The following is a 26,358-nucleotide window of genomic DNA, read 5'->3' as shown; positions in this document are numbered from 1 at the left end:
CTGATTTTTGCATGCTATTCCTCTTTCCCAAGACTTCACGTGCGTCCTTCTCAGCCACCTTGCCCCAGCCATGTCACAAGGGCATCTTATCAGGGTTCGATACTGTTTGGATCACACTGACCCAATGGCAGTATGGCATGTTCTCCTGCCTTCACTGGTGGCCTTGTCTGTGGATATGGGTTTCATATTTGAAAAATGATAAGGGTTTCATGATAGTTTTGTGATAAATAAATTAGGTTATGGTTCATCTCCCAAAGGAAATGCTACTTGCACCCTTTTGAAACTGAACAACTGGGTACTCCTACCCTCAAATGCTAGAGAGTGATGCTCATTTACGCTTGTGGCATGCTCATTGCTCTGCAGAGACAAAGAGAAGGTCCCTTCCTTGCCTTTAAAAGCTGCCAGACTCAGTGCTTTAGCTCCTGGCAGGGGAGAAGAACAGAGCAGGACCTCTTCCACTAGCATGCCTTCCAGTGCCTGTGCAGCACCTATAAAGGGAAGTACCACCTTCATTCTGCCTTGCACATGGTTTCTGAGAAGGAGAGCAAAATCCCTTTAGGTAACAGCCCAGCAGAATGACAGTGAGAACCATTGCTGCATTGGGGCTCAATGTGGGGACTTGCCTCCTGCCCTTGAACCTCACCTGCAGAGCCTGTAATGTGGGGACAGGTGAGTGGAGCAGTCCTGAATGATGGGCTACATGAGTCTGGCCAACTTTTCCAGAGGGACATCAAAGCAAGGCTGGCAAATAGGAAAGCAGAGCCACGGGATGCATGGCTGATGCTGGGGTACTTTCCTGAAGTCTGTTCAGATGCAGTTGGCCAGAGAAAGGCTCTGCACTGCCCTCTTGGTGGTGGTATGCAGTGCTGAGCAGGAGATGGACAGTGGGACTATAGCCCTGTGTCTGTATTGGAGGAGGGTAAAGGATGTGGACTGACTTTTCACTGTGTTTGATTACTCCAATATGGCAGCCCAGTCCCACTTTGAGGGCTGACAGCTGTGTGACAGCTGCCCTGGATGGGGATCTTCTCCAGTGCTGGCAATATTTGGGACCTCACTCTGTGCTGTACCCTTCTGTTTGGCAGATGTGGATGAGTGTGCAGACCTTGCTATTCAGTGCCTGGGGGGAGAGTGCCGGAACACACTGGGCTCCTACGAGTGCCGCTGCCAGGCTGGCTTCGAGCTCATCAATGGCACTGTGTGCCAAGGTACAAACCCCATACCTGCAACCCTCGGGGTCTAGGGCATGCATACTCCCTATGGATCCCCTTTTTTCTTGACAGGGAGGATGCCTGTGCCAAAGCGGGTGATGCCACCACACATGGCACACCCATAAGATGGTAGCCAAATGCAGGATCACTGTGGATAGGGAAGGTCTCTCTCTCCATGTCAAGAAAGTCAGGGACCTGGAGCCCTGTAAGAGACCATGGAGAGGAGATCCACGTGGTTCAGGGCTGGGTGAGTCTCTGATTCTGCTCCCATTGCAGATGTGAATGAGTGCCTAAACAGTGAGATCTGCAGCCCCAATGGCGAGTGTCTCAACAGCCATGGATCCTACTTCTGCATCTGTGCACCTGGCTTCTTCAGTTCAGCTGGAGGAGTCAACTGCCAAGGTGAGCTGGTGGGTGGTAGGGACATAGCTCGGGTCCTGCACCTTCCTCCCTCACTTGCTGCAATATCCAGCTTGATGATTTGGGCCTGATTTTGCAGATGTGGATGAATGCACAGAGAAATCCCGGTGCTCACAAGGCCAGTGCCTGAACACAGAAGGCTCCTACAGGTGTCTGTGTGAAAATGGGTTCAAACACTCTCAGGAGACCGATGACTGTGTAGGTGAGAGCTCATTGCTGGGGAGATCATCTTGAGAGCTTCCCAGCACCCAAATTCGCTGGTGACTTGCAAGGAAGACCAGCAAGGCTGAGGATCTGGCAAACTGAGCCTGACCTAGGCTGTGCCCTGAGCAAGCAGGACCCCAGTTGACCATCCCTGTCCCTTTGCCACTCTCCCTGCAGATGTGGATGAATGTAAGGAATATGGGGATGCCATCTGTGGCACATGGAGGTGCCAGAACAGCCTGGGCTCCTACCGTTGTATCATGGGTTGCCAGCCTGGCTTCCACTGGACACCCCTGGGTGACTGCATTGGTGAGTTCAGCCTGTGTCCCCATCCCCTTCCTGGCAGGGACAACATGCCTATGGAACATCTTTGCCAGGGATGTAGAGAAGAAGGAGGAGGAGGAAGCGTGTAGCCAGTGGGGAGGCAGATAATGCCGGGAGTTTGTTTTCTTGGCTGAGCTGCCTGCTTGTGTCTAGACATCTCTTCCTGGCATCTGGAACAGACACTACATTGTGCTGTCTTCCGCTTGGGGAGAGTCCTGGGCAGGTTACAGCCATCCCAGGCTCGGGGCTGGACTGGAGCTCCCAGTGCGTGGCAGCACTGGATGAAGGGAAAGCTTCTGCTTCGCTGTACTAGGCATGGCTGAGTTTAGCATTTCCAGCTCCAGTATCAGGCAAAAGGAAAAGTGCAAGAGGAGTTCTGCAGTTTCCCTGTCTCCCCCAGCTCAGGGAAGGCTGCAGCAAGGAGGAGCTGCTTCTGGGCTCAGTGTTCTGCTCAGGACCAGTGAGTGGGACCAGTGGGCTGTGGACTCTGGGCATTGCAGGGAAATCTGCCCAGTTCAGCAGCAGGAGGGTTGTGGGATGCTCATCCTCAGCCCTTTATGCTTGTGTCATTTCTCCTGTCCCTCTAACCCTCAGACTCATAGTCAGGGGATGAGCCATATCCAGTCCTTCACATCAAGGTGATGCTTGCCCTGATCTCCAAGCTTCGGGGTCAGAGCAGAAGGGGCTGGGCTGAGGGCATCGATTAGGCTTAGGGTAATTGCTGCAATTCCTGCCGCTGCAGACATAGATGAGTGTGCCAATGAGACGCTGTGCGGGAGCCATGGCTTCTGTGAGAACTCGGATGGTTCCTTCCGCTGCCTCTGTGACCGTGGCTATGAGAGCTCGCCCTCTGGCCACTATTGTGTTGGTGAGTTACTTTCTGGGACCCCTGTCCCCTGTTATCTCTCTATTAGTAGTGAAGAAGATCCATCAGCCAATGCATGACTGGTGTGGCAGTGACCCTGCTTTGTGATGACTCCCAGAGCATGAGCAGGGTCTACATCCATGCATTGAGAACTTCAGACACAGATAGGAGAGTCCTTCTGGAGGAAAAAAAACCAACCCTCCTGTGCTGTTCCCTTAGCACAGCAGACCCTTGACACATGGTTAGATCCGTACGTGACCCTGTTTTGAGCAGGAGGTTGGCCTAGATAGAGACCTTAATCTGATGGAGGTTCGACCCCCCTCAAACTAAACTGATCCTGTGGTGCTGTTGCTCACAGCAGCTGGAGCTCTGGCTGCTTGGATCCCCTGAGAGCAGGGCAGGAAGCTCTTCCCATCTTTGCTTTGAGCCACGGTGCCAAGAGAGCTTCCAGCTCTCCCCCAGCAACTTCCAACCTCACCAAAGGGTGCTCTGCTGCTGTAGACCCACAGAGCCTGCCCATGCTGAGGCAGGGCTCCCAAGCATGCTCTGACCTCCCACCTGTGGTCTGCTACCCATCACTGCCCTTGTTCTGCAGATGTGAACGAGTGTGAGCTGATGGTGGCCGTGTGTGGGACCGCACTCTGTGAAAATGTGGAGGGATCGTTCCTGTGCCTGTGCCCCAGCGACCATGAGGAATACGACACAGAGGCAGGGCAGTGCCGGCCACGGGCAGCCGTGGGTGAGAAGCAACTACGGCAGGGATGTGGCGGTGCTGGCTGGGGTGGGGAGAGCTGAGAAGGTTGCAGGAGGTGCCTGGGCTGTAAGAGCCTGTGCAGGTATGGGAAAGCCTCCTTCTGGGGAGAGCCAAGGATTGTGAAAATGAGAAGGCCACTGATGGACCTGCTCTGGGACCTTGTGGCTGGAAGGTATTGTGCTGCAGCATCAAGGGCTCCATCCTGTTCCTGCTCCACTATTTTCTAGAGGGCCCTGAAGGACACACGGACCAACCCTCTGACAGCATGGAGCGCAAGCAGTGTTACTACCACATCAGTGACGTTCGCCTGTGTGACAGTGTCCTGGCCAAGAATGTGACAAAGCAGGAGTGTTGCTGCACCGTGGGGGCAGCCTGGGGTGACAACTGTGAGACCTTCCCCTGCCCCATCTTGGGTACAGGTAGGACGGTGACCACAGCACTCCCAACAGGGCCCATTCTCTGCCCAGTGGGTTGGTTGCGCTAAAGAGCTGTTTGCTTTCTTCCCACCTTGGCATCTGCCTCCTGGCCAGTGGAGTATCAAGAGATCTGCCCTCTTGGGAAGGGCTATGTTCCTCAAGAAGATCCACTCTCAGGAAAAGTCTCCTTCACAGGTACTAGCAGGCACCATTTTCTCTCTTTTCTCCCAGTGGGGAGAGGGAAGGCACTGTACAACGACCTGCATGGAGATTGAGCCCCAGAAATATCTCCCTGGGGTTGCGGTGCGGTATGCTGACATCCTGTCAGAGAAACCTCTGAGACATGCTCTCTCCTCTCTCTGCTCCTCTCAGACATGGATGAGTGCGAGACCTTCGGCTCTGAGTTCTGCCGCAATGGACAGTGTCTGAACACGGTGCCAGGCTACAAGTGCTTCTGCCGTACAGGCTACTTCTATGATGCTGGCAGGCTTGAATGCATAGGTAAGATGACCTCAAAGAGCAGCAGCGCCACCACTGAGTGGAGATACAGCAGAGCTGTCCTTGCAGGGCCAGATCTGGCCAAGAAGCTCAACTGTGATCCTCCAGGGAATGGGAGAGGTGGCAGGATGCATTTGGGCAGGGAATGAGCCCTGCTGCCCCTGCCTGCCAGCCTGAGACACTGTTCCGTCCTACATGTGGACAGATCAGGATGAGTGCCAGAACGAGGTGTACTGCATCAATGGCGAGTGTCTGAACACAGTCGGCTCCTACCACTGCTTTTGCAGCCTCCCACTTGTGTTGGATGCCACTGGCAACCGCTGTGTGAACTTCTCTGGCAGGGCAGGTAAGCTCTGGCATGCCTTGGACCATCCCACCTGCAGCAGGGTCATCCCTGAGGGTGCAGGAGGGACTGGGGCTGGGGTACATGGTCATCTCTGCCAGGACAACAAGTGGCTCTATTCTGAATGATTTCCACAGCATTCTTTGCTCATGTCACCTGCAGATGCCCTGGAGGAGTATGAGATCCACCTGGACGTCTGCTGGCAAACTGTCTCTGACTACATCTGCCAAGACCTGCTGCACGGCGAGCAGACAACCTACACCGAATGCTGCTGCCGCCTTGGTGAAGCCTGGGGCCAGAACTGTGCGCTCTGTCCACACAGGTCCTCTGGTGAGCAGGGTGATGAGGGAAGCACCTCTCAGGGGAGCTGTGCTGTGCCATGCTGTGCCATGCTGTGCCATGCTGTGCCATGCTGTGCCATGCTGTGCCATGCTATTTTGTGGCTGCAACCAGGTCTCCACTTGCCATCCTTGTTGCTGAAGCCAGCCCAAATGAGCTACCTGCCTGTCCAGGACTGGGCAGCACCATGGGGCAGAATGTACCTTCCTGCTGTTTTGAAGTGGTCTGAGGTGATGGAGGGAGGAGTTGCTCCATCCTTCATACTGCTTCCCTCAGGTCTTGCAAGCACCAGGCCTGCTTAGTCTAGGAGAGGAGAGGCACTCAGCCTGAGATGGGAGCACGGTGGGGATTTGGGTTCTCATTGCTCAAGGACTTGCTTTCCCCAAAAAGAAGTTGATCTCCTCCAAGATGGGTTTCTATCAGCAAAAAATGGAGCTGCATCTTGAGCCTTCTGAGTCTTTGCTGGCCCATTGTGGGTGCACCCTCTAGCTGCCATAGCAGCCCTGCTGAGCTTTGACACTACTTTTCTCTCACCACAGCTGATTTTGCTTTCCTCTGTAATGGAGCCAGTGAAGACAGTGACAGAGGGTCTGAAGTCCGAGAAAGACCTAGGTATGAGTATGGACCAGGCTTGGAAGATCCCCACTACGGCCTTCCCAACCCAGACATGGGCCCCTACTACAACTACCTGGAGTCAGAGTATGGAAACCCTGATGCGGCTTTCCCTCGGAGAGAACTGAGCAGCGAGTTTCGCGGCAGCCCTTTCCACCATGGCCCAGGGCGGCCCCCACCCCGCTACCTGCCCAGCCAACCCGGTGAGTACTGGGTTACACAAACAGGTGCTTTCTCACCCAGCCCGTATCCACCCCAGCTGGAATGCTCCAGGCTTCCAGCAAACTCTCTCCCTGGCTATGCTTCTGGATGCTCTCAGTTTTCCCAGCCCTACCAGGACCATTTCACCACATGCCAGATGTCCCCTCTGTGGTCGGACAAGTAGTCTTCCCACTCTGACACATCCTTGCCACCCTCCAGGTCTTTATGAGGGCTTTGAGGGGCTGCAGGCTGAGGAGTGTGGCATCCTCAATGGCTGTGAGAATGGACGTTGCGTGCGCGTCCCAGAGGGCTACACCTGTGACTGCTTCGATGGCTACCAGCTGGACATGACCCTCATGGCCTGTGTGGGTAAGTGGCTTTTAGTCCCATTAGCGACATGGTGGCCCAGGCTTCCCTTATCTGTTGCCGCTCTCTGGTGGTGCTGCCTGGGATGGTTGTCAGAGGCTTCCCTGCTCTCCTGGGTGCTTTGTGGCCTTGGAGCTGGGAATGTTGTGTCACGGCACCTGGGGACATCAGGGAACAGCTGGTCACTGCCTTCTTAGTGTAGCACTCCTGCGCACAGATGGTTTTGTGCTTCTGTTTTCTATCCTCTAAACTCACCGTGACTTTCCAGCCTGTCCTACAAGTGAAGGTCTCTAAAGTTTCTCTTGTCATGTGCTCTACATCCCCACTCTGTATCCGTTCTTTCAAAAGTGCAACTCCACAGGCCAGCCCCAGGCACCCAACAGAACAGATGAAGATGCTCTTTCCTTAGACAGGGTACTTACTCCACTCCCCAGCATCCTTTCTGCATGACAGTGTAGTGCAACTGCTTCACACAACGCCTGTGGCCTCTCCTTCCCCAGAGCTGCCTAGCCTCTTGCTCCCCCTTCTGCATTTGTGCACAGTTTGCTTTTCCTCAGCTGCAATGCTTTGCACTTGTCATCAATGAATTTGACTTCTCCAAGGGATCAGAGCACTCACAGTTTGGCGTCACATAGGTCTTATGAGCACAAAGAGTCCTCCTTTGTCCACACAGATGACAGCACTGGCTGGAGCAGGGGTCAGGATCGATCTCACAGGCAACATTTTGAATGGCTGTCATTTTAACAGCCAAGAATTCATCATTATCTCTTGGGTGCAGCTTAGTGACCCATTGTGCAATTGCCGCGGTTTCATCTAGCCCATATTTCCTCAGTCCACTTTAGCGTGTCATGTGAGAGCGTGTTGAAATCCTTATCCTGGCCAAGAGTTATACCCACTGTTCCCCCCTTATCTCACAGATTGCTTATCGGGTCAGTAAGGGGAACCAGATAGTTTGACATAATCAGGCCTGAAAAGATCTGTTCCAGCTATTTAACAGCCCCTATATCCTTCAGGGGAAGGAGGGCAGTGACCTAATCATCCAGAAACCTGCTTTAAGTGGGTGGGAGTGAGCAGTCTGTAATTCCAGATCCCCCTTCTCTATTTGTGGAGGCACCTCCTTGATCCTCTGCCTCAGAGGGAACTCTGACTCCTCAGTGCTGGAGTACCAAGTATTTGCAGATGAGCTACAGCAGCTTTACTTAGCTGACTGTCAAGCTAAGTGAGATGTGGAGCTCCCAGAGCTCCTTTAAACACTTGAAACATCCATACTGAATCTGGACAGAAGGAGCATTTTTATGGTGGCTGGAACAAGGCCTGCATTGGCTACACCAGCCAGCTCGTCATTGTCTGGCTTTTGTTTCCTCCTCTGATAAGGCCCAGACTTACATTCCCCATTGTTTCCTGTTAATGTATTTATGGAGCCTTTTCTTGTTGCTCTTTCTGTCCCTGCCCAGCCCAGGCCTCTGTGTGCACTGCTAATACTGCTCTGCTGCTGCTCACCCTTGGGTGTCCCTGACGAGGCTGGAGTCTGTGGTCAAGGGGCTTGGGCTCAGGCTCAGCACAATGGTCAGAGTGACAAAGCCCCACTGCTGCCTCTCCACAGTTTGGGGTGGTTCAGGGCTGCTGCATTTAGCAGAGCTGCAGCACAGGGCTGCCTGCAGGGCTCCCACATGAGCTCTTTGGCACAGTTTGCAGGTTAATAAAACAAGCCCTTGTTTGCATAGCATGAGGTTCCTTTGTGTTCTGGTCTTGGAGGTGATAATCAGCCTCTCAGGGCCGGCATCATCTGCCTCCTGACCTTGTCAGACTGGAAAAGGACATATTCTAAGGCTGGAGGTGGCCTTTCTCCCAGATATTAGGCTATCATGACTTGTCAGTGAGAAGCTGCTCTGCTCCCCCAGGGTGTCATCAGCTGAAGAGCATGGGAAGGGCCTGTTCTGGGACTCCAGCCTGTGGCCAGATGCCATACCTGGGGGGTTCTGCAGATGTGCTGAATGCAGCATCAAGGCAAAGGAGTCAAGTGCAACCCAGTGTGACAGAGGCTGGGGGGGCACAGTGGGCAGCCTGGATGTGCAGGGGGACACAAGCGAGCTTGAGGAGCCTGGACAAAGGAGGGCTCCCCTGGGCTACAGGGACATGCTGGGGCTGCTTGCTGTGCCACCATCTCACCCCCTCTTTTCCTTCTTGCAGACATCAATGAATGTGAGGATGTGGATGTCCCAGTGCCCCTATGCCAGGGCGGCACCTGTGAGAACACAGAAGGCTCCTACCGCTGCCGCTGCTTGCCAGGCTATGTGGCACTGGCCCAGCCCCACCACTGTGTGCCTCAGACAGCCCAGAGCCCGGCAGCAGCATAGCTCTAAGGAAGTGGCAGTGGGGGGTACCCCCCTCTGGTGGCACGCTTCTCCGGGACCTGGTGGTGTGGAAAAGGGTCCCCGGGGCTGTGGCTGCTTCTATACCCTTTGTCCCTTCACCTCCAAAGCGCACAACTCCCCTGCCACCTTTTCCTGGCTGTGAGTGCCAGGGCTGAGCTCCCAGCCTCTGTACCCCCATCCTCACCTCCAGCTCCTGCTTCTGCCACAGCAGAGCCCTCCCCAGCCCGGCCCCCAGCACCTGCCGCAGTGCCACATACCACGGGGGCTCGCAGGACACTTTCTCTTGCCGTGCAGCCCCAGCTCCTCCCCGCACCCTGCAGAGAGACTGGGTTCACCTCCCCAAGACGAGCATCACTGCTGCACTGACCTAGCGGCGAGCCTCACTGCACCATGCAGCCTGCCCCAGGACACAGCCCTGGGGGAGCAACCCCGACTCCCTAAAGCTGCTGCCCAACCTCAAGGTGTGGTGGAGAGGATGGGGGTCCTACAGCCGGCTCACCCTGCAGCCATCCCAGGCGCCTCCCTACCCCTGCGCTGTGCCTTTGTGCCCCGCGCTGGCTGGGGGGAGTGGGCAGGGTTCCAGCTTAGTTTCTGTAAAGTTGGTGACTTTTTTTTAACCGAGTCTGCTGGAAACTTCTCTCATGTTGTTAAATAAAACATTTATTTTGGGCCCTGTGGCTCATGACACTGGGGCTGGGTCAGAATTGTGCTTGTCTTCCCTCTGCCAAGGGATACCACCAGCCTCCCCACTCCTGGGACAGAGGAAAACCATGCCAGGCCAAATACCCACTTACCTGCCCCAACTGGAGCCAACTCCTGCCCCTGGGGGCTACACAGCACATATGGCTGCTAACACCCTGCTTCCTTCACACACCCTTTGTTTGCAGTTCAACAATCCTTGTGGCTGGCTGGAACCCCTGAACAGGTCCAGGAGTTGCTTTTCCTACCCCAGAGCCCCTGCTGGGAATGCTTTTGCCTCACACTGCAGCAAGCAAAGATGTGTTCTGCACAGCCATCTCCGTAAGGTGTACTGCTCCAGAACAGTGCAGGACCAGCAGAGCTGATGCAGAGCCTGATGCTGCCAGGTAGACACCCCAGCATTCAGCAGCAAAGATGCATGGTTGCTCACAACTCACCTACACTGAGACCAGCAAGCCACCATCTGCAGCTTCAGCCAAAAAAAACAGCTGGATGACTACACCCAGCCAGAAGATGCCCAGACACTCTGCTTGTCCTCCAGCCATCTACTCCCAGAAGACAACGCAAGCTGGTTTTGTCTAGCCTTTATTAAAAGGAAAGTTATAAAAAGAGGTTCAGGAGCTCCCAGCAGCTCCAAGTTAGTTGATAGTGCAAACCATTGGTTAGAGAAAGAATCATCCCTGCAGAAACACTGAATGCCATTTGGCGTTGCATCCACAAAAAGGACTTTTCCCAGCTGCAGTCCTGCAGGCTCCAGCAGGGGCCCAGGACAGACTCTGCTGCCAGCTCAGGAAAGCTTCCTCCCCTCTTCTTCAGATGCAAGGATGGAAAACGCAGTTCCTAGGAGCATCCCAGTCACAGCAGGGCAGAAAAAGCACAGGAGGGTGGATGGAGCCAGCATTCTACAAGAGGCACTGAGGGGTTATCAGGTAGCAGCTTAGAAACTAGCCAGGTTCACTGCAGAGAAATCTCTTTGTGAGGACAGACAGCTCTGTTTCAAACAACTGAAGTGCCTCCACAGAGCACGTGGAAGACAATGTCCTAATGCTCAGTCTCTCTTGCTGACAGCAGCAGACACTGCTCCCCCATGAGCTGCTGTGGGAACACGCCAGAGGGATCATGGAGAGGGGCGAGAGCCTTCTGCCCGCAGCTGGCCTTGCAGGAACAAAGTACTGGCTGCCCAGAGGCTGCAGAGTTCTGAAGGAAGCAGTAAGAAATACTTATATAAAAGATTTTGGCTTGTGTTATTTTCTCTGTTTCTCTCTTCCCCGAGCCCAACTCATGGCAGTGCTCCTCAGCTGGTGATCTGCACTGGTATCTTCCAGCAAAACAACATCTGATCCTGGTCATCCACCAACTCCCATTTCACTATCAGCTTAATCTGCAAGAGAACAATGAAGTAAGAATAGTTAGGAGAGACCAAAGCAAAGACAACAGACAGCTTCAGTCGTTTGTGAAGCAGAGGGGTCCTGGTGATCCTGTGGGAAGAAGGAGCTGGGCCACCTGCGGTGACTCCTGCAGTATTGTGTGGCTGGAGGGCACTGCTGTGTAACACGGAGACTTCCACATGCTACACTGAGAACCCCCATCTGAGAGTGCAGAGGAAACAGCCAGCACGTCCCAGCTGAATGGCACCTGGAGCCAACTGCCCCAAATCTGAGTGCTTGGCCGGGAGCAGAGCCTTGGCAGTGGGGCTGCATGCAGACACAGCACACAAGGAACACACATGGGGATAGCTGAAGCAGTTTCTCAGCAGCTGGAGTCAGGCTGCTTCCTTTGACGTGTTTGTTCCAAAATAGGAACTGTGGACAGAATCCCACTCACAGCAGAAGTGAGAAGCAGCTGAAGATCCTTCTGACCTCTTCCCCACACTGTGAGATGAAGCATTCTTCTTTACAGATGGGCTGTGGGTTTGCCCCAGGAAGGAGGGCAGCCGCGAAGCGCAGGGGGGGTTCCTGTTTACTTACACTGGGGTACTCGCTCTTCACAGGGAGCTTGTTCAGGTAGCTGTATGAGTGGCCCTTCTGGATGGGGCACTGGATCCCAGACTTGCATCCATCAGGCTCGGGGATGGGGAAGGGTATGTCCACATGCAGCATCTCGCCATACACCTTTGCCTTACTGCCTTGGCTCTCGATCTCTGCAGGACATGGGAAGAGTGCGTGCAGCACCAGAGCAGGGAAACACTTCCACTTTGTGACCTCCCTTGGACATATTGAAACCAGATGATCATTGTGGTCCTTTTCAACCCAGGCCATTCTATGATTCTATGATTGTGTACCTGGAGGACAGTCTGCCAGAAGGCTGCAGAGAGCACACTAAGCAGTTCTCCTCCTCGACTACTTCTTCCCATTCCGTGGCACCCTCCAGCCACTCTGCCCAGTTATTCCCAGACACAAAGGCACAGACATAACGCTGTCACCCCCTCTGCCCACCTCATCCCTCCTCACAGGATCCCACCAGCACCCCAGGCCCCACGGAGGCGATGCTTACTGCTGGAGAAAGTGACGTTGATGCTGTACGAGGTCCCTTTGACGAGCTGGCAGGGCTGCGTGGGACAGGGGCTCACGTTCACCTCTTGAATGCTTCCGTCTTTGGAACCTAGAAGGACGAGCGAGGGGTTAGCGGTGCCAGGACCCCGGAGGGCAACTCCCGCTCGGCCAAGGAACCGGGCCCCCGCGCCTCGTGGGACACTCACCGCAGTCCACGAAGCGAAGCGGCTCGGCCAGGGCGGCGGCAGCGAGCGCCAGCAGCAGCACGAGAGGCGGCGGCACCATGGCGGCACTGCGCTGCGCTGAGCTGCGGAGGCGGTGGCGGCGGCGGCGGCGGCGTCACATGAGAGCGGTGAGGCCGCCCCGCCCCGTGCCGGCGGTCAGCTGAGCGCCGCTCCGCCCGCGGGGCCGGGCCGTGGGCTGCAGGTGGGCTGGCAGGCGGTTCCGACGAGGTGGCGGCGCTGCTGCTTAGATTCCCCGAGGCAGCGTTGAGCAGAACAGACAGCCGCTGGCAGACCTTGCTGTCAGGGACAGCTGTGTCCCTTGTGACAGCTGGTACAATCCGTGGGCCTCTGGGTCACCCTGGAGCCACCGTTTCACTGAGAAAATGAAAAGATACGTTCATCCGAGACTGGTGCTTGAGTTCTGCACTTACATATCCCACCAACTCCATTACCCGAGGAAAAAATCTGAAGTTCCGCTTGATGAGCAGCTACGCCCAATGAATGTAAATTCCTGTAACAGCGCTGCGCTTGCAGCTTGGTAAACACACAGACCTTCAGGCACTGTAGTGGCAGTGAATACAGAAACGGTATTCTAGAGAAAATCCACATCATCATCATCATGCATCAGTTTCTCCTGCTCTCTCAGCCAGTACATGCTCCTTTAGCTGTAGATCACCAGCATTCACAATGAATGCACCACGGGACACTCACATTCAACAGCCATGGCAGTGGTTTCTTGTCATCAGTTTCTGAATCACTCAAACGAGCCCAGTTTTCCACTGAGATAGGGATAAAATGCCTTAAACACACACGCTGTAGAAACAAGCAGAATACTTAGAGAACCCAGCTTGCAGGCAGACCTCATCAGTTCAGCAGGCTTAAAGAGAGCTTAAGGAACTTCCCAAAACATAAAGGGTGCAGGATGAGGAGGGGGAAAAAAAGTACAATCAGATTATATCAAGTTATCAAGAACCACAAGACCAACAAAGCCACAGCCTAGGAAGGGAGAAAACATGGATTTTAATTCTGGATGAGACAAAAACACCCCCTGACTACATAGCTGGCAGAAAGAAAAAACAATCACTGGTAATAGAGAGGTGCAAAGAAACAGCTGTTCTCCTTCCTTACATGGCCTGGCTACTCCGAACATTTGCCTCCAGCACATGAATCACTCGCCAGAGCAATGGATTGTTAATCAGACTAAATTAACTATGATTGAGGCCAACTCTCTCATTTTCTCAATCTAAAGTAATGCAACAACATCCAGAAATGCCTTGAAAATACTTGTACCATTTCAGACATCTAACGCTGGTAAAACTGAGGGCATGTAGAAAGTACAAGTGTTTTTTTTTAAGGGAGCAGGCTACATCAAATATCCAAAAAGAGATTGCAGTGAATATAGATGCAACACGAGGCCATGAAATGCCAGCATTCAGCACAATAAATCCTTCAAGAGAGAGAAAAGCATGTGCAGTGTGAGAAGTAGAACCATCCTTCTCCCTTTTTTTCCCAGGAGCTCTTGATTCATTCCTCCAAATGCAGAGATGCACTGATAATAACTCAAAAAACACCCCCTATATGTGTTTAAAAGCATCAACTGTTCCAATACGCCTAATCTGAGGATCCAGCTGTTTGCAGCTAACTGGATGAGCACCAGCTCCTCTGGGACCCCACCTGTGATACTTTACTGGTTTTATGTGAACATTATCAGAGTTAATCCAAGAGTGAGAAAAACTAAACAGCTCAAACCAGTCTTCATTTACGTGTGCAAGGTGGTATACATAAGCAAAAGCATGTGGTTGCATTTCTTTAAAGCACTGCCCCCTCAGCCTGGCAGCCACATTCACCGTGGGAGTGAGCCTTTTAGGATTTATACACATAATATTAACTACATGTTTACTACTCCAGGCACTCCACCACGTGCTTGATTTCTATGCCTATGCCAAAGAAAATACTTTTGCTTCCTGCAGTTGTTAAATCTCTGTATGGAGCTGTCTACTACATACTTAATGGACAATAACTTTGTCAAGCAGATGTCATCTTGGATTTAAGTACTTCCTCTGCCTCCACTGTGCTGCAAGGAGGTCAAGCTGTTCTAGGCACTGCCTTGTTCCGATTGAGATGTGTGAGAAAGCTAATAGTCACCAAGTCCCGAGCTGTGCTGACTTTAAATGATCCCCTCCTACTGGGATGACTGGTTTTCCTCTGTCATGCCACTGTATGACTCTCCACAAACCTGACTGGAGGTGAGGGAACAGGATTGCAGCCTGGAATTCCTCCAGCCGAAGCACGTGAGTAAATGATAAGCAACCCTTTAACTGTAGGCACACCTTTGAGCAACAGGCCGGACCAGTGTCACATGTCAAATGATCAGGTTTAAGGGAGAGAAACGAGGCAGAGCCGCTCAGCTTCAGGCTGGCAGCCAAGTTCTGGACTCGGTCAGGTGAATGAAGATTCATCCTCCACAAAGCCCTTGATACAAGTTTTTGAAGAGGAAAAGCACCTTTAACAAAATGCACATAACCTTTCATTAAGCATGAGTTCCCTGCTTTGACTGTGAAGAGTTAATTGAAGAATCATTAAACACCTACACACGCAGAAATGCGAGGCAGGAGATATGAGCAGAGGGGGCCTGGGAGATGGCAAGTGCTGGTGCTAACGCAGGCTCGGTGGTGAAACCATGGAGACTGCGTCTGAGAACTGCACCTTACGCACCCAGTGCGGGGATGAAGGCTGCACATCTGCCCGATCCTGCTGGATCCTGTTCTCACAGAGATGTGAGGAGTGGGAGGGGGCTGCGCAGAACTGCGGCACATGCAGAAAGCTGGGCATGTCTGCATTTGCAGTACCAGGGTCATGAATCCCAACCCGAAGGAAAACTGGCCTCTGCAGGGGGCGCTGAGCTTAGAGACTCAGAGATTCCTCCCTGATAAAGAAAGTAAAACAGAAAAGTCAGTTATCGGGAAAAATCATAAGAAATCCTTCAGAGCAGGCCCTGTGTTTGTTCTTCTGTTTGCGTAATTCCCCTTGCAATGACATCTTGATCCCTGTCAGGGTCTCAGGGTACTGCTCAGTGCAAATAACCCTCACAGCTAAGTCCACTGCAAACACACTGCTGAAAAGCACTGCATTATTTACAAAGTTATTTTTCTTTGCTGCTTTCAAAAGCAAACACTTTCAAGGACAAATACAAGTTACGTGCTTTCAGCCACAGCACGTTCCCAAACCTAGGACCGGGCTGACAGAGCGGTGCCAACGTCTTCCCTACGTGTGGGCCACCACTCCCCCGCAGCCCAGGTCGGGACACAGCCAGACCCCGGCGGGCGCCACTGCTCACTCGACCCACCCGCACGTCGCCTAGCAACCCACCCCACCGAACGCTTCCGCCTCGGTACGCGCCATGGCGCCTCGCGCCGGAAATAACGGCGCCGGACAGCCAATGGGCGGGCGGGGTGGGGAGGGGCGCTGAGGAGGGAGCGAGAGGCAATATGGCGGCGCTGAGGCGCTGTTGGTGGATGGCGCGGTGCGGTCGGGTCAGGTACCGACTCGGCAGCGCCTCTCTCTGTGACAGGGGGCGGCGAGTGCGGGGCCGGGGGCTCGGCGTGGCCCCGCTGAGGCTCGTCCTTTCTTCCCCTCCTTCTCCCTGAAGCAGTTGGTGTTCTCCTTCGTCGCACAGAGGACGAGCGCCACTCGGCCCCCCGCCGGCCCCTGTCTGCGCGCTGGGCCGCTCGCTGCGGTGGGCATCGTCCTCCTCCCAGCCGGGCCCGACGGAGAGCGACTCCAACGAGGGACAGGTCTACCTCAGCGAGAGCTGCGTGAAGGTAGGGCCCCAAGAGGGCTTCCTGAAGTGTCCGCGAGTGCACAGCGGAGGTGTTGCAGCATTTGCCTGTTCGTTCGACATGGTTTGAGCCTTTGGTTGTTTGTTTTTTTAATCTTTTCTGTTTTGTAGAGGCTGCTGGAGATTGCAGAAGGATCAGAGTTTCTCAGGCTGCAGGTGGAAGGAGGTGGTTGCTCGGGGTTCCAGTACAAGTTTTCTTTGGACACGGTTATAAATCCTGATGACAGGCAAGGACAGAGGGGCTGTTTTGTGCAAAGGGGGCAAGATGGGTGTGTGTGTGGTACAAAATCTTGGAAGGACAAAGACTGCAAGATGAGGGACGTGCTCAGGCTGTGCTTCTTGGTTGTATCTGTAGCACAACTGATGTTTAAATATGCTGCTTTTCTGCAGGGTTTTTGAACAAGGTGGTGCCCGTGTAGTTGTGGATGTGGACAGCCTGGCCTTTGTGAAAGGTTCCATGGTAGACTTCAGCCAGGAGCTGATTCGCAGCTCATTCCAGGTGGTGAGCAATCCTCAGGCAGAGAAGGGATGCTCCTGTGGGACTTCCTTTTCTGTCAAATTCTGATTGGACTTCTTATGGATGACTGCTGGCTGCAGATGTTTCCTGGCAGTCTTCAGAGGGTTTTGTTTGATCGTTTCCCAGTTGATCCTTCTCATCTTCCTAACCCTGTAACACAGCAGTTACAGATGACACCAGCTGTATGTGTCTGAACTGAGCCTGTTTCCAAGACTTTTTGGCCTTCCTCTCAGAAATATGAAGTAGCCATAATCACGCAAACAGAAGCATCTTCAGTGCTTTGTGAATCACCTGCTCAGTGGCGCAGACTCACCCTGCCTTCTCCAGAATGTGGAACCACTTGTCTCTACAAGAGATGGCTGTACATATGCGTGTGTTTATTGAGAGTTCTTACTAAAAAAAAAAAATATGTATTTGAGGTTGTTTGGTATTACTCATGCATTTCTGGTGGGTGGAATCTGGGTTCATTCCAGCTAGGGCTGTTTACCAATTTTTTTTCATCTGAATTGGATTTATACCTACCAGTGTTGCTGGCTGTTCAACGTTCTGTGGGCTTTTCTGGACACTTAGCTTTTTCAAGCTGGTCTCAGTCCCAGGAGCCCATAGTAGTTTTGCTCTCAGTCCCTGGAATGAAAGTTTTGACATGTTCCAATTAAGTGAAGCTCAAAGACTGAGGTAGGAAGAATTAATAGCTATTTGTTTTATTTTAGAAGAAAAAAAAAAAAAAAGTGGTGTGTGCATATGTATATAAATAAAATACACAGCCTTCTATCCCCAGTGCTGTTTTAGGTTGTTCCTAAACTTGTCTTGGCTTTTTATATCATACAATCTCTTAAGTTTCATAGTGAATCCACTGTCTTCCTAACAGGAAAGGAAGTTTAGGTGACAAAGGCAAAGAAGTTCTGGAGTATTGCGTGAGTGACCTTAAGTGATTGTGACTTAACTGAGAATAATTTGCCTCACCATTTATCCTGTCTGGTGTTATGAAAGAGTTAAACAACTCCTTTCCTTTCTGAAATTTCCAAAAAAAAAAAAAAAAAGGGAAAAATAGAGGTTTCCAAGATAACAACATTTTGATTAGTTTTCTGTATCTTTTTATCTGCCACTGGATGTCTTTTAAAACACGTGCTTCTTTTAAATCTTTAAATCACGTGATTCACGTGCTTCTGGGTGAGAGATGGAAAAACTATATTTGTTCCCTCTCTTGTGTTTTATCTGATCAAAACCAAATTGTCGAAGACTTGAATCATTCTCGTGAGTCTGGGAGGACTGCTTGACTTTGGTTTCAGGGGAACTGCTTAAAGCAAACCATGAGGTTTTGAGGACCCAATGCCATAGGCATTCTTCCTGTTGTTAAGCTTACAGAATTCCTTTCTAAGCTAGTCAGCAGCACATACATATACTTTGTGTTTGCCTGCTGACTTCTCATGCTTAGTTTATAGCCAGACAATGTTAGCTTCATCCATAAACTATGCAGTTTTGTCACTTGAGGAATATGGGTGGGCTTTGGAGCAGCAGTTCCTTTGATCTGGTGCTTTTGATTTGTTCCCTGCAGTCAACATGCTTATGTCCCTATCAAACAGAGCTGGATGTGGTGCTGTAGTGAGCCAAAGGATATGATGAAAAGACTTGCCTAAACCCCTGCAGGATACCACAATCTCCTAGGTCTTGAATTGAATGTCTGCCAAAAATGCCTTCAAAAGATAGAAGACCTAAAAGCATGTGTAGGTAGAAGACATTAGATATATATTTTTTTCAGGTGGGATAGCAGAGCAATGAAAAATTGCCTTCTGAAGTAGAAGGTATGTAATCTAGCTCTTGGTCTGTTTCATACGATTGGACCTTAGTCAAGTCTCTTTTGGCACTTTTCAATGGAAAATGTAAGTGCAGGAGTAGTGAAGGGAAAAGAGGAAACCAGCAAATAGCAAGGGTTGGTTTTTGTTTTTGTAAATGAAAACCTTTCTTTAGCCCCTATAAGTATTCCACCTGGGTTACTGTACTTAGTAAATGTGTACAGGCTCTGTCTACAGAACCTAACCAGGTGCCACTTTCCCACTCTCCATTGTTCAAGTAAATCAAGCGAGTGCTGTCTGCATGGAGTGCAACCACTTTCAGATAACTTGCCTCCTTCTTTGCAGGGACTGTATGAAGGATGAATCATAGAATCACCAAGGTTGGAAAAGATCTCCAAGATTCTCCGGTCCAACCATAAATGAAATGTTGTGTTCATACCAGCGTCACCAGCAGCCTGTTGCTGGGCTCAGGGGAAGCTTGCATGCATGCCTTGCTATCTGCACTTTTGGTAGTACTGCTGTAACTGCACTAGGTGGACCCCTTACTCTTTAGGATTGGCTGTTCTGGACAAGACTTGCAGCTTGAGTAAGGTTGAATGTGCTCCTTGCAGGACCTATTCAAGAACAAAAGTTTCTTTGGAGGCAGGCTAGAGCTGATTTTGTCTTAACTCCAGACTCGTAGTCTTTATGTCAGAGAAATTGGTCAGAGCTGGAGAGGCTTCATCTGTACAGTGCATTGCTCTTGACCTGCTAGTCCTGCTTCCTGTCAGCAGCTAAAATCTGGCCAAAACTACTAGTCTTACTGTACCCAGTATGGAATGGATGCTAAAGGCTTTGTTATCTCTGTAACCATGTTGTCTTAAAAAAGTATATCTGAAAGAAACCCATGTCAGTACACTATAAATTGGAAACTTCTGTGTCTAGGAAGCTGGCAAGGGGGTCATACTGCAGAATGGAATTAAGGTGACCTTGGTGAATTTTGCCTATATAGGCAATAAAGGCTGGATTCTGGTTCTGGCAGAAATTTAAAAAAAAAAAAAAAAAGTTAAGGTTTGTACATGGGCTAGTCTTAGTGGGGGGAAGATTTCACCACTGTACAAAGGAAAGGATGCAGAGGATTAGAGTTCTGCCAGGAGAGTGAGGGACTGCTTTGGCACATCTGTGTGGTGCCTGTAATGTGGGAATGTGTTGCAGCCCTTGTACTGAAACTGTGAGATTAGGACAGCAGTGTGGAGCTGAAGATGCTGGCAAATTCAAATTCATTGCAAATGAGAAGCTGCAGTGGAAAATCTTTTCTCTGCTCCCACATGAAGGATTCTCTCGGTTCACCCACCTGACAAGGAATGATCAAGAAAGATATTTATGGAAACCTACGTTAAGATAAAACTTCAAGGGAAAGGGCACAATCATCAGTACCAGTGACAGGTGGATAGAGACAGATGTCATAGAAATCCTTGCTTTGGTCAGGGCTTTTTGGCTCTCCAGGGACTTGGTAGATAACCAGCATGTTCTAAGAACAGCATTTCAACTCCGTTCTTAAAACTCGATAGCTTCTGCCACTTACTAACTGGGGCAACTTGCACCTCTTCCAGAGAGAGGTGGAGAAATGGTGCTTTAGGGATACGCGTGGTGATACGGCGCTTGCTTTGAGTGGGCTGCTGTAGGTATTGCTTGCTAAACAGAGCATTTGGGCTGCGTGGCACCTAGACAATCAGCCAAGGGCCAGTGTTAAGAGAACAAGTGCTTATCACACCCCAAAATATTCTTGTGTAAAATTTAACTAAATTCAAGTCTTCCTTGTAATATTCTACATCTGTACTGACCTGTTGGATGAGTCAGGAAGATGGCTAGGGCAGAAGAGCCAGTTCTCAGAGGCACCCCATTGGGCTTCTGCTTCCTCCACACGGTAGTATAATTTCTTGCTTTCTTAGGACTTGCCTGAATCCAGTGCATGGTGGAGGATTTACTCAAAGGCAGTGACAGGCAAGCAGAAGTCTTCTCTTGTCTGTGTCCCACGCTATGAAGGCAATACTTTTGTATCACAACTGCCTTCAGCTTTGCAAGCATTCTGAACATCCACTGGCAGCATGGAGTAGAAACTGGAGTGGTATAAACCCCCTATTCACACCCTTAGTTGGGATTGGCCAGAGGAGTTCTCTAAATTCAGGGCAAGCTCTCTGTATTTCCAGGATGTGTTGTTACATCGTGTGCTTGAGGACTGAACCGCATGCTGCTTCCATTCGCAAACGCAGCAGTTGGGTTCATTAGCTGTGTGTAATAGGATACGCAACATTCTGATGCCTCATTCTCTGCCTATTCTTCCACACACACCAGCAGGGGCTCTCAGGACATCCACTGTCCTCTGGAACAGGCCAGATCAACAGCTCCTTGATGGATTGGCAGTAGACAAAGGGATTACTTTGCCTAATGGCTTGTTTGATTTGAATGTCAGCCAGCATGGAAGAAGGACCAGGATTCAAGGAGACACAGCTTCCATTTGAGTAATCTTTTTATTGCTGTTGTTTTTTGGTTTTGTTTTGTTTTAGAAGAGGATGAGTCTTTCAATCAAGCACCATCAGGGGCTAGGCACATAGAATTAATGGTGTGGTTTGGCTCTTGCTGGATTCTGAGAAGTATGCTTGCTCTGCTTGACTTCCAGGATTACATTGTTACTGGCTTTGATTTGTGCAGATATCCAGCCAGGAAACAGCCTGGCAGACCATGGATTTGGGGTGGTTTTAGCATCCCACTACAAACAGAAAGACCATAGTTAGGCAGCTGAAGCTGGGCATGGCATTGAGCTGGGCCAATACAGCAGGGCTGTAATTCCTGGCTCTGCAGGGAGTAGTTTGTGTGCAGGGCTCCCTGCCTCTGGCCTTCCCATCACTATGAAGCTCTTAATATTTCCTGCTTGAGCAATAAGAGTTTATGGCCCTACTCTTTGTGGTTGATTAGAGCCCAAGTTTGTGCCCCTGTTTTAATCAGTGCTCATTTACCTTTGGCATCCTTCAGAGGAACAGAATGGTATGTCTTTCAGTTGCCATGGAAACAGTGAGACTAAATGCACATTTCCATGGCAACCTGCCATTATCTCCAGCTCTATCTGTGGGTCTCATTTTCTGACCATGGGGGTGGGGTGATGAAAATGGAGCTTCCTCTCTTAAAAAAAAAAATAAATAAAATTTAAAAGTGTGTTATCACCACCACCATAGCCCCTTCCCTCCTCTGGTCAGGCATGGGGCTGAGGCATGTGTATGCTAAGAGAGGCCCTCCTGCTGCCACCATCCCATGCACTGGGGCTCCAGCCTACCCTCTTCAGCTCCCTTCTCTCCTTCTCACCGTGCTAAAAATAGTGATGTTCAGAACGATTTGATGACAATGCTCCAGCACTTCTCAGAGCTCTTTGTTTCCTCAACCAACGCTCCCAGAAAAGGCCCTTGAAGTTAATTGAACTTTCCAAAGGTTCCAAAGGTCGGTATGTTCCAGCTCCTCCCAGTCGGACAGGCCAGGTGTTAATTACAAGGTCAAAGATTCTGAGGAGAAGCCTTTGTCTGCTGGGCCTGGAGGCCTAGGGTGCATCACCTTGACCTGAGGAGCAAGGGACCTTCTTGCAGCGACAACACAGACTGCTCTGGGAGGTTGTGACTGTCAGCTGGGATCAAAGGCAATGCTTACAGCTTTGTGTGGGACTTGGAGTGCACAGAAGGCGAGGTCTTCCTGGACGATGGGGCTTGCAGCCCCTTGGCCAGAACTGCTCTGCCTGCCCCTGCTACTGAGTCAAAGAAAGAGAATTTGCTGTACTTTGAGAAATTGCACACAGCTGTTCCTTAAGCCTGTGTTCATTATTCTTGTTCTAGCTGGCTTGACCTTTAGCTAATTCCTCTTATTCACAGTCTAATCTTGGTTACTGAGAGATAAAGCTTGTGTCTTGCCCTGTGCTAGCCTGGTGTGATTGAGTCATCCATGTGCAGGATGTAGTGGAGCTCTCCTGTATTTGCCCCACTGGTCTTTCACAGATGCTAAAGCAGAGGATGATAAGCTCCGTTCATTCGGGCATTAGCATGTAGGCAGAGGTGATCATCAGAGCAGGCAAGGCAGCTCCTCCAGCACAGCTATTTCCCTTGCTGCAGTCTGCCACAGCACTGATTGCATGCAACAAAGCTGAGCAGGCTGTGACATGGGGCCACGCAGCCTCTGTTTTGACACACAGGGTTGGTTCTCCTTGCCAGCATCCTACGCTGTATCTGGGTGAGGGTGTCCATGCCCTGGCCAGTGTGTCCCAGCAGCCCTTGCTCTCTGCTTACCCATACACACCTGTAGAAACTTCAGACTTGGTAGATGTGTTAAATATAGAAACTTTTCACTGAGGGGCAGGGAAGAGCTGATAGCATTTGGAAAAGAGAATGTAGTAGCTGGCTTTGGTGGAAATAATGGGAAGATGCTATTGTTAGCAGAACTCTATCTGCAAACACCTGTGTAAGCTTTGTGGGGAGCGGTAGGGCTGTGTGGCAGATCCCTCAGCCCACTAATAAAACACTGTTCCTGCTGCTGCTGCCCTAGGTTCGCAGATAACAGGTACAGGACAGAAATAGGACTGCTGTGGTGAAAGAAGTTACTTAATCCTCTTTGAGCAAAGCAAAAATGTATCAGTGAAAAGCCAATTCACAGGGTAGAGCTGAATTACATGGGAGAAAATTGTGTCTGCAAATCAAAGAGAACTCCAACATGATGGCAGAGGAAAGAGAAAACAGACCTGATGTGGGAGAAGGGTGAATAACCCCAAGCAGCTCAGAGAGTATCCAGCCTGAGTGAGCAGCTATGGGAACAACAGGGGCAGGAGGACAAGCAGATGAGTGACCTGTGTGAAACCACAGGCTTTCTGAAACAGCAGAAAGGGAGAATGGTCTGGGGAGAGAAAATGGGAAAGGATACAGTGTGGCTGACGTGGAGCTCTGGGGCATATCTCCACTGAGCTTCCCCTGAGGAGGGAAATGAAGTATTCCAAATGAAATAGTTCAGCAAAGGTAACTGTTCGCCTTAACACAAGTTGAGGACATGGCTTATGCTTCTTGCCTTGTGCTGAGGTCTGCCAGGTTTGCTGCATGTGACTCTGCAAGCTTCTCTGACACGGGGGAACCTGAGAATCAGTTCTATTCTGCAGTTCTATTCTGCTGATTAGTATCACTTTCTTTGGAGTCTCACCCCCTCTGCTCCTGCTCCTGTTTCCCATATGCATCTGATTTATGCATCTTTTTTCCTCACAGCAATGGGTTTTGGTGCGTGTCCGGTATGTGAGAGCAAAATTGATGGAGCAGGCTGCCGAGCAAAGCAGCTGGAATCTTTCTTAGGGGAGCCACAGTCGTTAATTATAGCAGCCTAACTAAGTCCTGGCTCAGGCAAGAAGCATATCTAGGTCTCCCTCCATTAATAGAGTCAGCTCAGAGCTGGCTATTTTGACTGCAAGCAGCCTCACATGCATCCTGGACAGAGCTGGCAGCACTGGAAGGGATTCACTCTTTATGAATTCACTCCAGAGGAAAGAGAGTGGGGGAGAAGTGGGAGGAAACAACATTTGGACACATGTCTCTCTGGTATGTTTCTGGCTGACAATCCCAGCATATGCCTGGGACTGTCGCTGCCCTGTTTCAGAGACTGCCTACACAGATAACCTTGTCTTAATATCTCTGGTTTGCACTCAACCTTTGCTCATGTCACTTCATGACCTGTAATACAGAGATAAGAGCACATCCTGCAGCAGGAGCTTGCCTGCATTTACTGTCGAGAGATACCGAGAGGAAAGCGTGGTAAGAATGTAGCTTGGGGAGAGGCACTGGTTTGGGCTCTGCAGTAGAAAGTTTTTCCCAAATGTCTGTGGAACTACTAGAGGTGTATGAGCCTGGCCCAAGGAAGTATGGGTGACAACTGCTGATTTTGGTGCCCAGACGGATGCTCCTGGCCTGCTGGGGCTCAATGGGGAGAGAACAGAAGGGGCCACTACGTCTCTAATTAGGGGACTTTCTCCCCCTGTTGCCTTTCAATCTGTGTTGCTCAGAGTAGGGGGAGGTAGAACCCATGTCTAGTGAGGGCAGTTCACCTGTGCTGGTACCCCTCTCAAAAGCAGCTAAATATTTTATATATATATACATATATATATACACAAGAGCTTTGATAGTCCTCACAAGAAAGTGAAACAGAAGAGTCTTTGAGCTGCATGTAAAAGAAAAGTCTCTATGCACTTTTGAAGTAAGAAAGGCTGGCGAAGCTGAATTATGGCAACAGTTCCCAGCTGATGAAGGGTCTGCTTCTCTGCCTGGAGCTCTTGTCCCTTGTGATGTAGGAACAGTGAGAGGGGTACTGGGAGGCAATAACCAGCACCTTCAAAACAATGAGATGAGGAGGAAAGAGCCAGTGCTCATCCTCTGCTCCTGCAATGCTGCTTGGTTCCAGGTCACCTCAGCATGGGCACCCGCCCTCACCATATCATCCCCATTCTGCATGGCCCCTTCCTGCAACAGCAGAGTGGAAGGCAACCCTTCTCCGCATCCCCCAGATTTCCATAGCAATTGGTGGTGGCATCCAGGTGGGGAAGCCAATGGAGGGAAACAAAGGTTTCTTTGTGTTCGGGGATGGTGTGTGCTGGGAGGAAAAGGGGAGGGAAGATGCTTCAGCTCAGCCTCAGCCAGGCCAGAGCACAAGGTGGGACGTTGTACCTCACAGGGCAATTACTTGGGTACTCCCCAGCCAGTCCTGTGCAAGTCCTGCCCTGTTGGGAAGGCACCCTATGGAGTAGCAGAGCTGATGCTGAGGAGATACCAGCGCTGGTTGCCCTCTTCTGCTTCTTTTTCCCCGCGGCCTGCTCTATTTTTCCCTTCTTGGTACTTTTCCAACCAATGAAGTCAGAAATTAATCTTTGCCTTTAACAGAAAGCAAGGTGTGGGGGCAGGAGAAGTACGTGTGTCCTTGATGACAGCATTCGTAATAGGGGAATGGGGCACGAGAGACAGATCTCAGGGAGGGAGAGGGCTCAGGCGGCTGATGGAGGGTGAGCATCCAAGCGAAAAGTGAGGGGGAGTCCTGGGGTGCTCAGCACTGTGGGAAGAGCAGGCTCCATCATGCGCTCACCATCCCTACCCTTCCCCACACACAGGAGGAAGGGGCAGACCTTCCCCTTTCAAACAAACAGAAAACTGAGGGAAGGTTTTCACAAAATAAAAAATTTAAAACTCAATCCAAAACCCAAATGTTTTGCATTTTGCAGTTAAAAAAAAAAAAGAAAGAAAAGAAACTAAGAAGCAGGTCAGCTTTGATATGCAGCTGTCACCTTGAAACAAAGCCAGAATGCGTTATTAGAAAATATCTAAACAAAATGTTACAAAGTTTTTCACAAAAAAAAAAGCACTGGTACATTTTCAGACAAAACGTGTTAACTGCAGACTTTGGAAACCTGAACATTTGTACTCTTAAGACCAGCTTGCCGTGCGCGAGGTAGATTAAGCTATAGCTCAGCTGCAGGGGAGAATTGAGGCCCTGATCATTTTCAGCTTATGATGATGGGGAAAGGAACTACAAATATGACAGAGCAGTCCTTAAATAGCTCCTGCAGTGCATGGAAGAGAAACACAGATATTTCTGGTACGATCAAGTCTCCGAAAGAGACTCTTGGAGATACTAAGTGCTTTATTTCCAGATAGGAGAGGAACAAACAAGCACAGGCACAGGATGCTGCATCCCTGCCTACTTTAGTGACAAGTGAATGTGCTTCTCAGCAGCAAGATTAGATGATGTGAGGAAACTGCCATTTATGAGGGCAGTGCTCCACAGCTCCTTGGAGACCTCTCCCACAGCAGCTCTGCCCTGGGCAACTGCT

General features: G+C 50.8%; 4 protein-coding genes across 6 annotated transcripts in view; 3 read left to right on the top strand and 1 right to left on the bottom strand.

Moving 5' to 3' along the window:
- Positions 1-9,620, top strand: part of LTBP2 (latent transforming growth factor beta binding protein 2) — a 59,498-nt gene extending 49,878 nt beyond the window's left edge. For both annotated transcript variants that reach the window (XM_042879770.1, XM_042879847.1), the window contains exons 22-35: positions 1,086-1,208; positions 1,488-1,613; positions 1,711-1,833; positions 2,013-2,144; positions 2,902-3,027; positions 3,620-3,763; positions 4,006-4,197; positions 4,309-4,389; positions 4,567-4,695; positions 4,898-5,038; positions 5,198-5,365; positions 5,914-6,189; positions 6,407-6,556; positions 8,744-9,620. In XM_042879770.1, the coding sequence (XP_042735704.1) occupies positions 1,086-1,208; positions 1,488-1,613; positions 1,711-1,833; positions 2,013-2,144; positions 2,902-3,027; positions 3,620-3,763; positions 4,006-4,197; positions 4,309-4,389; positions 4,567-4,695; positions 4,898-5,038; positions 5,198-5,365; positions 5,914-6,189; positions 6,407-6,556; positions 8,744-8,910 (2,078 nt within the window). In that variant the 3' untranslated portion in view covers positions 8,911-9,620. The remainder of the gene's footprint in view (positions 1-1,085; positions 1,209-1,487; positions 1,614-1,710; positions 1,834-2,012; positions 2,145-2,901; positions 3,028-3,619; positions 3,764-4,005; positions 4,198-4,308; positions 4,390-4,566; positions 4,696-4,897; positions 5,039-5,197; positions 5,366-5,913; positions 6,190-6,406; positions 6,557-8,743) is intronic.
- Positions 9,621-10,196: 576 nt separating this feature from the next.
- Positions 10,197-12,427, bottom strand: NPC2 (NPC intracellular cholesterol transporter 2). Its single transcript, XM_042879976.1, has 4 exons — positions 12,326-12,427; positions 12,121-12,228; positions 11,595-11,767; positions 10,197-11,008 (listed from the first exon to the last, which is right to left on the bottom strand). The coding sequence occupies exons 1-4, from the start codon at positions 12,402-12,404 to the stop codon at positions 10,922-10,924; spliced, it is 447 nt and encodes a 148-aa protein (XP_042735910.1). The 5' UTR covers positions 12,405-12,427; the 3' UTR covers positions 10,197-10,921.
- Positions 12,428-15,800: 3,373 nt separating this feature from the next.
- ISCA2 (iron-sulfur cluster assembly 2) lies at positions 15,801-17,111 on the top strand. Of its 2 annotated transcripts, none has more exons than XM_042864788.1 (4): positions 15,801-15,881; positions 15,993-16,164; positions 16,293-16,408; positions 16,572-17,111. In XM_042864788.1, exons 1-4 carry the CDS (start codon positions 15,832-15,834, stop codon positions 16,744-16,746), a joined length of 513 nt encoding a protein of 170 aa, XP_042720722.1. In that variant the 5' UTR covers positions 15,801-15,831; the 3' UTR covers positions 16,747-17,111. The 2 variants fall into 2 exon arrangements, with proteins under 2 accessions (XP_042720722.1, XP_042720731.1); XM_042864797.1 differs by having other exon boundaries at positions 15,812-15,881; positions 15,996-16,164.
- A 7,032-nt stretch (positions 17,112-24,143) lies between these two features.
- Positions 24,144-26,358, top strand: part of SYNDIG1L (synapse differentiation inducing 1 like) — a 30,227-nt gene continuing 28,012 nt past the window's right edge. The window contains exon 1 of the mRNA XM_042870606.1: positions 24,144-24,295. Within this exon, the coding sequence (XP_042726540.1) occupies positions 24,210-24,295 (86 nt within the window). The 5' untranslated portion in view covers positions 24,144-24,209. The remainder of the gene's footprint in view (positions 24,296-26,358) is intronic.

This window comes from Lagopus leucura, unplaced genomic scaffold, assembly GCF_019238085.1.
Source record: "Lagopus leucura isolate 7727_CA_CO unplaced genomic scaffold, USGS_WTPT01 Super-Scaffold_1, whole genome shotgun sequence".
Taxonomy (NCBI): domain Eukaryota; kingdom Metazoa; phylum Chordata; class Aves; order Galliformes; family Phasianidae; genus Lagopus; species Lagopus leucura.
This window is presented reverse-complemented; position numbering and strand designations above follow the sequence as displayed.

Bases quoted from the DNA above. Each gene is read 5' to 3' on its own strand.
- NPC2 (XM_042879976.1), bottom strand. From the start codon at position 12,404: ATGGTGCCGCCGCCTCTCGTGCTGCTGCTGGCGCTCGCTGCCGCCGCC. The intron at 11,768-12,120 runs GTAAGCATCGCC...CATGTCCTGCAG, and splicing joins CAACGTCACTTTCTCCAGCA to AGATCGAGAGCCAAGGCAGT. The intron at 11,009-11,594 runs GTAAGTAAACAG...GTTCTCTTGCAG, and splicing joins TGAAGAGCGAGTACCCCAGT to ATTAAGCTGATAGTGAAATG.
- ISCA2 (XM_042864788.1), top strand. From the start codon at position 15,832: ATGGCGGCGCTGAGGCGCTGTTGGTGGATGGCGCGGTGCGGTCGGGTC. The intron at 16,165-16,292 runs GTAGGGCCCCAA...TCTGTTTTGTAG, and splicing joins TCAGCGAGAGCTGCGTGAAG to AGGCTGCTGGAGATTGCAGA. The intron at 16,409-16,571 runs GCAAGGACAGAG...GCTTTTCTGCAG, and splicing joins GTTATAAATCCTGATGACAG to GGTTTTTGAACAAGGTGGTG.